This window comes from Balaenoptera acutorostrata, chromosome X (genome assembly GCF_949987535.1).
Source record: "Balaenoptera acutorostrata chromosome X, mBalAcu1.1, whole genome shotgun sequence".
Classification (NCBI taxonomy): Eukaryota; Metazoa; Chordata; class Mammalia; order Artiodactyla; family Balaenopteridae; genus Balaenoptera; species Balaenoptera acutorostrata.
Window position 1 is genome coordinate 56,095,236 of NC_080085.1, and position 12,053 is coordinate 56,107,288.

The following is a 12,053-nucleotide window of genomic DNA, read 5'->3' on the forward strand; positions in this document are numbered from 1 at the left end:
TGACTGGCTACACTGACAGTGCATTTCCTCCCCCCTCTCAGCAAATACCAACCAGCAAGCTGAGATAAGAGAAGTGCAGCCCACCCTCTTGTAATTCCTCTGGAGATCCTAACCGGGATTTGGAAAACACCGGATATGGTCAAAGAACCGTCCCGGGTTTTGTACCAAACCAGGTCCGGAACAAGACATTCCAGCAGTTTAGTTTCTGGAAAAGAGGGCACCCAGAACTGCCCTAGCCTCCATTCACCCCTCCCCAGTAACACCAGCCAAATTGGAGCCCCGGACTTTATTTATGAGAAAGGCTCTCTAACCCAGGATACAGACTGAGCAGGGCTGGCAGACTCATGCTGGGGTCTGCAGCTTAGCATCACTAGGCCACTGACATGAATATGGAAGTGTTTTCTGCAACAAAGGTAAGCTTTTTTTCCCCTCTCTTTCCAAACCCTACCTTGCCTCCTTTCTTTGAAGAAAACCTTTATTCAGCTTGGTTTAGGGGAATCTTGGGCCACTAGAAGAGAAAGCCAGTGGCTGAGAAGTTGGAGGAAGCATGGCTTGGTGTGCAGGAAAGTTAAAGTGGACAATACACTCTCTTTGTTCCTCTCACCAAAATGGCCAGGACCACACTGTCTCAGCTGTTTCAGAGACGATCCTGGAGTTGTAGAGAGTAGTTAATTTTCCTGTTGAAATAGTGTGCTCATTTTCTGTCTCACAGTTTGTGGTGTTTATTGAGGTAATGGATCTGAGGACTACATAAATGGGAAGCTCAAGCACTTAAAAAAGATCATTTAGTTTCATACTTTGAGATCCAGATTGGCACAGAGTAAGGCAATAAATTATAGCTGAACTAAGCTATCAGCTTAAAATCTGAATTATTTCTCACACTTAGTGCCTAAGTAGAAGAAATATTTTAGAAAATATGGGTTCAAATTCTGGCTTCATCTCTCTGGTCTCAGTTTTCTATATGTCACATCAGGGATTGAAAAAATATAGTTTCTAAAGGTCTTTATGGATGTATGTATCTAAGATACATTCAGTTTTTTACTGAGCATCTACTGTATTCTAAGCCCTTTGCTAGGGGCTCATATATCCATTATTTTGTTTGAGCCTCAAAACAATCTTGTGAAATAAATATCATCCCCAATTTTGGATGAGAAAACTGAGGCTCAAATAGGTGAAAGTGACATGTTGAAAAGTCACATAGCTATTACAGGCAAGAAAGAGAATTTGAATACAGATCTTCTAGTTTCAAATCAGTATACTTTCTATTATACCACAACTGGGGTGTGAGGAAATAAAGAAACCTCCTTAATACAAATGCAAATATGTAGTGAAATCATATTGCCCCAGGAACAGTATGGTGATAATATACTGGACATGATTGCCAGGCTAGAGGCTCTTAGGTTCTAGTATTAGCTCTCAGGACTTCAGGTGAGTCTCTTTCTCTGTGGGCCTCCATTTTCCCATCTCTGACATACTAAGATACAGTGATAATGATTAAAAAATTATATAAATTGTACTTGTACTACTCTTTTGAGACTTTAAACACTCTCCCCATTTTCCCTTCCAGTAAAGTCCCATACCCACTGAAGGTGAGAAAATCGCCTACTTTGAGTCACAAGGTAAAGAAAAAGCCACACAGCATTAAGAAAGTGGAGGACCAAAAGGTCAATCTTGATGGAGGGTTCTATTAGTAAGACTTCTGAAATTGGAGATAAAACCTCAAGGATAGCTCAGCATTTCTGTGTCCAGTTGAGTGATCCTTTGTCTAGGATGAGCCTGTCCAGGCCAGTCTATTCAAACTCAGAGAGAAAAGAGCATTGTCTCATTAAAGGAACAACTTGCAAATTCTAGGGAAAACAGTGATATGCAAACTGTCATGGATGATGGGGACCAGGCCCAGGTAACATTGGGATGCCAGGAAAGGAAGTTTTGACTAGTCTCAGTGTATACTGACTAAACTATGTCTAATTAGAAGTATCCCAGAAATCCCTTCTCTCTCTCTCACTCTCTCTCTTTCTCTCTCCTCCTTTGAGCACCTCTTCCTTCTGCCCTCTTTTTTTACTTTCCTCCAGGTTTCTTGCTCACCTTATTTCATTTCTCCTTTTACCTTTCCCTTTTATTTTTCCTCCTCAGTCTGGCCTTTCTATAAGACCTCCTCCTGTGGGCTCAGCTGAGAAAAAAATAGCCCTGTCCAAGTGAAAAGTTTATGTAGGGCTTTCAAATTCTTCATCTCATTTTATCTTCATAGCAAACTAATAGGGAGTCCAAAGCAGAGATTATCTCCATTTAAGAGATGAGGAAATCAAGGCTCAAGAAACTAGGTGACTTGCTCCATGTCATACAACTAATAAATGATGAATTCAGAACTAGAATCTATTTTTCTAGAGTCTAAAGACTTTCAATTTTACCATGAAATATCCAAGTGATTCTATAAGAATGTTATGGGCTTTCCCTTTCTTCTGTTTTATAATGATAAACCAAGTTTAAAAAAACAACAATAAAAGTAGCAACAACAAATGCAGCTTTGGGAATAAAAAGGGAAGTTAGTGACTAGAAGAAATGAAAACTTATCAGATACCTACTAAGTCCTTGGTGCTATTTCTTTCAAACACAGCTGAAAACAGTACTCAAACCTAAGTTTATCTGACTCAAAAGTTCTGGTTCTTTTCATATATCATTTTCCTTTCAAAGAAATTAATCTCAGCCATATACATGTGCCTATATGCTTACAATGTGCTATTGTATATAGGAACTTATGAGTGTGTATGTGTTATGGCTTTCTATAAAATGTTAAAGCTTTGTGATTCTGGCAATTTTCATTTCTAAAGCTATTTCCTTGTCTGTAATAATCAGAGCCACTAATACTTTTTGATCTCTTGTGCACTTGAGTACTTATTTGTGTTCTATTCATTTACAGATCTTAATTCATTTAATCCTCACAACTACTCTGAGATGTAGCAAATAATATTAATTCTATTTCAAAGATGAAGACACTATGGCTAGAGAAGTGAAGCAGTTTATCAAGTCACACAGCTAGGAAAACCGAAGCCAGGATTTCTTTAGGCAGTCTGATTCCAAAACCTGTGTCCTCAGTGCCAAATGGGGAGGAAAATTCTTATCTCACAAGAATGTGAGAATTAAATAATATGGAAGATATGAAAAACATACTGTACAGTGGAAAGTGCTAGGCAAATGCTAAGTTGCATTTTTTCCCAGGTTCTATTGTCTAGTCCTTTTGGTCATTAGTCACCCTTTGAATGCTTTTTTCATTTACTGCAGAAGTTCTATACCAGTCTCTTCTGGGAATATTTCCAAGTTAACCATGTGCTTCTTCAATTGTGGAACTCTTACCTGGGACAGATTTTTCTCTACGTGAGTTTAAGGCACAACAGCCCTGCTGACACCTCTCTGATAAGGAAGCTTGAAGGAGATGCATGTTGCATTCAGATTCTCATTGAATCAAGGACACTCCCTCCTTGCTGAGGACATGCTATTTGTGTATCCATATGTGGTACTATATGTTGGTGAATGTGAATGCACCTGTATTTCATCAGTGAATGTGAGAGCTAGAAAGACTCTTTGAGAGCTCTTTATATAAAGCATTTTTGTAGTTCTGTGTTTTTGCATTTCATTATATTCCCGAAGATCCATGACCCCCCAAAAGTAAATTATAGTCCAGCTCTATTATATTATAGATGAGAAAACTGGGGCTCACTAAGGTCACTCTTTGAACCAGTGGCGAACCTGACTAAAGTCAACTGGTGGGAAAATGTATGTCTATGTTGTTTTATGTCACTTTAGCAGTAGCTGTTTATGTTACACCTACAGGGCCCCCATCACCATATCTGCCAGTAGATACACAAAGACCTCTAAGATGTGACATCCATGCTCAAGGAGTTTATAGCCCAATCTGGTAAATAAAGACAGTTCATGAGGCAGCTTATGAGGCAAAGATAATAATAATACAAAGTTTGACTTCATGTATTTGGGTGTTATAGAGAATAAATAGTTCTTCAGAGGACAGTGATATGGAAAGGCTAGAGGGGGCCTTCTGGAGCAGTTAGGATTTAAGTTAGCCCTTAGAGTTGAAATATAGAACATAAGATGTGTGGGAGACAGTAAGGATAAATTAACAAACTGTCACCAGGAGAGAGAAGGAAGAGGAAGAAAACCAACATTTACTGTCTGTTATGTTCTAAACACTAATTGTACTGGGGCCTTTTCATGCAAGTTTTCTAATTTACTTCTCCAAGGCTTATATTATTAGATATATTTTATAGATAAGAAAACAGGTCCAGAGTGGCTAAATATCACCCAAGGCTACACAATTGGTCAGTAGGAAAGCCAGGTTTTAGGAAGAGGAATCCAAGAACAGGTCCTCCCACTTATCAAGGGCTTTCTTCCAAATGTCATATGAAGACTGGGGATTACACACTTGGGCCACTACTTTGTGTGGAGGGGTCTGAGAGTATGTAGGGAAATCTATAGTTCTGTTTATCAATCAGGGTAAATAACTGGAGATTTCCTATCCACATGCGAGTCTGTGCATATTTTTGATTTTCTATTTTTGATTAATTGTCCCTAATATCATGTGCTTAGGTTGAGGATTTAGTGAAATAATTTATATATTGAAAAAAAGTGAGCATCACGTTTAGTGTGTAGTAATTTCTCCATGAATGATAGTTACCATCATTATTGTCATCATCATGAATGATATTGATTAGATGTATCTCTGCCCATATGAATATATGTGTCTGTTTCTGGAAGTGATCATAACTACATATGATTGCATGTTTCAGAGTGTATGGGGTTTTCTCAGATATAACTATAGCTATAGGCATATACAAGCATATCTTGGAGATATTGTGGGTTTGGTTCCAAACTACTGCAATAAAGTTAATATCGTAATAAATCTTCACATAATTTTTTGGTTTCCTAGTGCATGTAAAAGTTATCTTTATATTATAATGTAGTCTATTAAGTGTGTAATAGTATTACATCTTTAAAAATGTACATACCTGAATTTAAAAATATTTTATTGCTAAAAAGTGCTAAACATCATCTGACAATACAGAATTGCCACAAACCTTCAATTTGTAAAAAACACAATGTCTGTGAAGTGAAATAAAGTGAAGCACAATAAAACAAGATATGTCTGTACATGTTTTCTGTGTGTGCAAGTATATTTCGTGAAAAGTAGTATAGCATGGTAATTAAGAACATGTATACCTGAAACTAACATAATATAGTAAGTCACCTATACTTCAATTGAAAAAAAAAAAAAACATAGACATTGGACCCATACTTCCTTGAGCTCACAACCCAACTCTACTGATTGTTAACTAGGTAAACTTGGACAAATTATCTTATATTGCTGTTCTGCGGTTTCTCCTTCTATAATATGGGGATAATAATGGCATCTGCTTCATAGTGTTGCTGTGAGGATTGAATGATTTAATCTGTAAAGCACTTAGAACAATGGCTGACATGCAATGCACACACTATAAATATTGATTTTTATTATTTTTTTAGTTGAAGCATAGTTGATTTACAATGTTGTGTTTGTTTCTGGTGTACAGTAAAGTGATTCAGTTATATATATATATACTTTTTCAGATTCTTTTCCATTGTAGGTTATTATTATTATTATTATTATTATTATTATTTTGAAAGTGACTAAGGTTCTGTGTGACACTGTGGTTCTAGTGTGGATGAAAGTGTCTACATCTCTGCTTTTAGATAAGACGGCATGTGTCTAGGTATATGCAAGTGTATTATATTTGTGTTTATGTTATGTCGCCTGTGTTTCTGGGATTGACTGTAGCTGTGTATAGTATGACTGAGCGCTTCATATCAGCCCCCAAAAGTCTAACTGCCTGGCTGACGTATCAGAATGAAAGGTTAGAAGCTTAGTTCTAACTCTGACTCAAGATTGGACACATTAAATGGATTTGTGCATGGCAGAGAACCAGCAGAGAACATTTCTTCTGATAAATGTGCTAAGTTCACAGCTCAGTGAATTTTCACAAACTGAACGTACCCATGTAACCAGTAAGTAAATCAAGAAACAGAACATTTCCTAGAAGCCTTCCTCCTCTGCCTTACTAGTCACTGATCCCTACCTTAAGAGAAAACATTATGCTGGCTTCTAACAGCATAGATTAGTTTTGCCTGATTTTGTACTTTATATAAATGAAATCATATAATATGTACCCTTTGTGTCTGGTTTCTTTCTGCACCATTGTATTTGTGAGAGGCATCCATATTTTCATGTATAGTGTTAGTTTGCTCATTACCATTGCTATATAGAATTCCATTATATGAATAAAATATCATCTACTCATCCATTATAGTGTTCATGGACATATTGACTGTTTTCAGTTTGGGTCTATGAACATTCTAATAAATGTATTTTGGTGAATTCTCATTTGTTTTTAAACACAGTTCATAGAGGATGGAAAGTGGCAATGGTGAAAACAGAGACACAGGGAGAATTAGTGACCTGATTTGGGTACCGAGTGAGTCAGTGGCTCAATCGGGCTACTGATGCCTGTTTCCTAATTTTGGGGCCAGAGTATATTCTTCTTTCTACATTGCTGACGAAAATGGATCCAGATTTCTCTTCTGAAGAAAGTGATACACAATTGTCAGTACAAGTGATTTTTAACTTTGCCCTCCAAAGTCCAATGTGTAGAGATCCTTGAACACTTGTTGAAAGGAAACAGGTAAGGCAGAGATTCTAGGCTAATCGGTTTTTGTTTTCTCAGTCACTCAGTCTGGCTCTTGCCTCTTTACTTTTCCAGACACATGCAAAGCCCCTTTGTTCTCTTTCTTCTATACCGGCAGCTATTCAATTGCCTGTTTCCCAGAGTAATGTGGGCCATGGAACCAGGCCATCTTCTATGGGCTCTGCTGTTCGTGCAACCCTTGTGGCCCCGACTGACTGATGGGGCCACTAGAGTCTACTATCTGGGCATCCAGGACGTGCAGTGGAACTATGCTCCTAAGGGAAGGAATGTCATCAAGAACCAGCCTCTGGACAGTGACACGTAGGTTTAATCTCTTGTGGAATTAGAGATGGAGTTAGGGAGGGCACTCTTGAGGTCAATAGGTAGCTCTTGAAGACCTTTCCCCGGGGTGTGGTTGCAGCCAGCTCCTGATCTCTCTGGGCCATAAGCCCAGTGATACATTTCCTGAGAAGACGACTAGTTGACTCAGGAGCCAGTATCCCATATGGAGTTCGCTTTTCCACAGTGAGGTGCCTAAGTATTTTTAGGGTCCTAAAGGTCATTCCATATTGCCTTGATTCTAAGGTGATATCCACAATGCTGTTTTAATAATAGGTATTTAGCTTTTGAACAAGAAAGAAACATGATATATATACAGTGTTTGTAAGATGTGTGTAGTATATGTATGCTGCCATAGTTCAATGGAACTATACTGATTTAAGATACGTAAAAATGTGAAAAAATAAGATCAGCCTTAGAATCAAGGAAAGAACAGCAATAGCTATCACTTATGTAACACTTTGTGACAGGTACCGTACTAGAAATTTATATACTTTGTCCCACCTAATTCTTACAGAAACTTTAGGAGGTGAGTATGAATATTCTCATCTTATAGATGAGAAAACTGAGGCTCAGGGAGATCAAGTGACTTGCCCAAGTCCAACAGCTAGTAAACAGAAAGGTAGGATTTGAACCTGGGTAATGTGGATGCAAAGCTGGTACTCTTCTCACCATTCTGCCTCTCACAGATCCCACAAGATTAACCTTTCTTGATCTTAGAGCTTTGCAGGTGTTCCACAAATGCCCACTGAAAAAATCGAATTAATGTATTAAAAAATCTTTTGTGATCATGAATTGCTTTGTCTCTCCAAAGCCTCAGAGTTTTACAAAGTTGACTGTAACATCTCAGAGCTCTCTAGGAAGAATTAGAGTAAGAAAAACAGCTCTCTTTTTTAACAAACCATTTTTCTACTCATCTAGTTTTGGAGTCACAGAGTCTGTATTAAAAGTATCTTTGAGGGATAACTTTGTTATCCCCTTCTCCAATATTTTGAAGTAATAGTTAACATTTATTAAGTTTTTACTATTTTCCAGGCACTTTTCTAAACTCTTTATGCATTTTAATTATTTTAGTCACCAGTAATAAGTGGTACCATGGTTATCTCCATTTTACAGATGGAGAAATTATGCACAGAGAAGTTAAGTAACCTGCTCAAAGTCCTACAGATTTAGAAATGGCAATATTGGCATTTAACTGAAACTTCCTGGCTCCAGAGTTTGTGAACTTAACCACTATGCTATAAGACTTCCCATATACAGCAGGGCAACACTAAGTTAGGCCACCTGGATAGGGAGTTGATCACTTAAAAAGAGTCTGTCCATAGTTGGTTGCCTCCCCATTATTATATATTAGGCTTTACTGAGTGAAATTGTCTATTTTGTAGATTAAAATTGCTCAAATATCAGCAAATTCATATGCTTTAACTTAATACTTCTCATTGTCTAACAATTAGATTCTAACGTAAAGCTTTCATGTTTTGATCAGTACAATCCCATTTCCTCTTGTTTTACCCTAAACAAAGATGAACACTTCTTGGTCAGCCACCTCTGGAAAAAAGGCAAAATTGTGACTTTCTCTTTCCTTCCTTCCCAGAGTAGCTTCCAACTTCCTGAAGTCTGACAAGAACCGAATAGGGAGCAGCTACAAGAAGACCATCTATAAGGAATACAGGGATGGTTCATACATGGATGAAATGGTTCAGCCAGCCTGGCTGGGTTTCCTGGGGCCAGTGTTGAAGGCTGAGGTGGGAGATATCATTCTTATCCACCTGAAGAATTTTGCCACTCGTCCCTACACAATCCACCCCCATGGCGTTTTCTATGAGAAAGACTCAGAAGGTAAATCAGCCCATCCTTTTTCTCCTACCTGCAACAAATATACCTTTTTCTTTATTGCCATCTGAGATAGAGGAGCTGGGAATGAAGATAGTGTTCCTTTTTGATCTGAGGTGGCAAGGACTCTCCTCAGAGAAAATATGGCTGGGTACTCTTATCAGATCTGCTATTCACACACTGTGTCACTTTGGGCAAGTTACTGTCCCTCTCTGAACCTCAAATTCTTCATTAAGAATGTAGAGATTCAATTTACCTTTTATCACAAAGAATTACTTGAATGGCATTTCCATAAAATATTTGACTGTGTTTTGGAAAGAGAGGAGTGTTCTGTGAATGTAAGGGAGCATTATTCTTGTGCCACAGTCTTCCAAAAGGCCCATTGTTTTTCTTAAGAGGGAGATTGGTTTACTCATCTGTATCTCCTACTATCCCAGGCCCTATGGCCTATAGTACTGACACAACGGTGAGTGAGGGGAATAGAGAGCAAACTCAGAAGGTCTTGACTTGACAATTAACTTCCTGTGGGCAAGTTATTTTCCTCTGTTTTCTCTTTCATAAAATGGGAGTAGATCAATTGATCATTAAGTTGCCTTTAGATGGAAATTCTGTGATTGTCTGCTTTCTGTTTTTCAAAGTGAGTACTTGAAGGAAGGGACTTTTTTCTTCTCTCTTGCCTCCATGTTATCAGCTTTGCACTAGAGCATTACTAGGTTAGGCTGTATAGCACTTTCTATGGTCATAGTTTCTTCCCCAGGGGCTGCTACCTTTCTACCCACTGTTGATTTGAGGTCTAGGGTTCTTGGCTAGATATTATCTGAATCTGTGCCTTCCTTAGGTTGTGAGGAAAACTGTGCTGAACTTTAGAACTCTACCTTCCACAAGACTGGAACTAGGTATTCCATACATCCCTCTCCCGGCTTCTACATCTGCCAGGCTCCTTCTCGCTCACCCTGGGACTAAGCATATGCAATTTCATTTTCTAGGATCCTTATATCCAGATGGTTCCTCTGGTTGGCTGAAAGCTGATGACTCTGTTCCCCCGGGAGGCAGCCACATCTACAACTGGACCATTCCAGAAGGCCATGCACCTACTGATGCTGACCCAGCGTGCCTCACCTGGATCTACCATTCTCATGTAGATGCTCCACGAGATATTGCTACTGGCCTCATTGGACCCCTTATAACCTGTAAAAGAGGTATAAGCCCCAAATGTGAGCTGTGAGATACAGTTTGGGATATCTAGGGGAAGCAGTGGTATTGTTGACTCACCTACATATTGAGCAGCAGCCTGGGGAGTGTTAATTTAGCACCCTAGTTTATTAGTAGGAATAAATCCTGCCAAACTCCCTTTTTCACTGTTTTTTCTATTTCACTACTTTTTTTTTCTAAAACAAACAAAAAACAGAAACAAAATATTTAAAAACACTTTGCTAGTTTCTTTTTTTCTTATTTTACTTAAAAAACTCGAATTAGTAATGATGGAAGTCAAGTTACATAAGAGTAAGGTATGTGTTAATAGTCTGTTGGATAGGATTGAAAGTGTAGTCATCAGAATTTTGGGAGGATTGTGGGTTTGGTTTGAAATATGGTATGTTTAAGGTGTAGTCAGGCCTGAAGACCTGTGTGTTACAGGAGTGTGGTTAGATCAAAGCCCTGAGTTGAAGACATAGGCAGGGATGGTGGGAAGGAATTATTCTAGATCCTATGTACCTCACCTTCAAGTCCTAGGCTCAACTGAATTGGTGGTTTCATGTGGGGAATTTAGAAATAGTAATTAGCAGCAGAAGTCTCTACCTACTTTTCTGTTGCTGATAGACTCTTAAGGCCCCTCTATTTCTATTCTTTACTTATGAGTACCCCTTACAGCTTACTGTTGCTAAGGAAAGACGGTTCTTAAAGGCTCTTTTCTTACTTTCCCTAGGAACCCTGGATGGGAACTTCCCTCCTCAGCGGCAGGACGTGGACAATGATTTCTTCCTGCTCTTTAGTGTGATAGATGAGAACCTTAGCTGGCATATCAATGAGAACATTGCCACTTACTGCTCAGACCCTGCCTCAGTGGACATAGAAGATGAGACCTTTCAGGAGAGCAATAAGATGCACGGTAAGCTGGGAGTATGTGGCCACACTATGACAGTGAACATTGATGGAGGGTCTCCACTGGGCCTAGAATTTGGTGGATGTTTTCACATACCTGGTTCGTTTTAATTCTCACAAGGACCGTGAGTAGTAGGTGGTTTTCCCCTGTTTCACTCATGAGGAAACCGAGGCTCTAGGCTTACACAGAAAATAAATGGCACAGCTAAAATTCCAACCCTGATATGTCTGACTGCGTAGGCTATGCTCTTGCCATTAGGTACCCTGCTTTCTAAACTCCAAAGTCATATACTATATGCTCAAGTCACTTTGGTGAGGATTGCCTACTGATATAATTAGTTAACATTTCTTTGTTCTAAAAAGGATTCAAACTGTGAAAATTACACATTTTGTAGAGAAGATAAATGACTTCCCATAAGGGAGTTGACCATCTTAATTAAATTTAAAACAAACTAAAGGCACGAAAGCCTGAGGCATGGACAGAGAACTGATTTTAGAAATGAAAGTAAGTGATTTTGCTTTCGTTTATTTATGGGAGTGATTTACTTGGTGACAGAGGTGGGATCAAAATGAGAGAGTCCCAAGGGGAGGTGAAAACTCAGAGGAAAGATGCAAAGGATGGCTTGGACAGCTCAAATTTCTCTTAGTTTTATACCAATTGCTTGTAATAACTATGATAATTAGTTAGCTAACTTGACAACTGTCCTGTGGAAATTTCAGAAGGAAATTGTCTTAGATGGAAAGAAAGTTTGTAAAATAAACTCCATTTCTTAGAAAGCTTCCTCAGATTGCCGGGTTGGAATCCTGGCTCTACCACATAATAGATTTGTGGTCTTGGGAGAGAAGTAACTTTAGCTCTCTGAGCCTTGATTTTCACATTTTTTTCCACAATAACAGCGAATTCTGCCTATTTCCCAGGGATGTTTGTAAGATTTATATAAGATAATACATATAGTCAGCACAGTGTGCTCTTTGAATCCTCATCTAAATGTTATCTATTATTATTGTCAGATGGTAAGGCCTCTCTCATTGGGCTGTCCTTTCCTAACTCTG

At 38.6% G+C, this 12,053-nt stretch overlaps 1 protein-coding gene across 1 annotated transcript in view; it reads left to right on the forward strand.

Annotated features, from left to right (window-relative positions):
- Window positions 1-235: 235 nt before the first annotated feature.
- HEPH (hephaestin) overlaps window positions 236-12,053 on the forward strand; it is a 79,213-nt gene continuing 67,395 nt past the window's right edge. Inside the window, exons 1-5 of the mRNA XM_057538239.1 lie at window positions 236-413; window positions 6,847-7,049; window positions 8,662-8,906; window positions 9,887-10,099; window positions 10,825-11,007. Coding sequence (XP_057394222.1) covers window positions 384-413; window positions 6,847-7,049; window positions 8,662-8,906; window positions 9,887-10,099; window positions 10,825-11,007 — 874 coding nt within the window. The 5' untranslated portion in view covers window positions 236-383. The remainder of the gene's footprint in view (window positions 414-6,846; window positions 7,050-8,661; window positions 8,907-9,886; window positions 10,100-10,824; window positions 11,008-12,053) is intronic.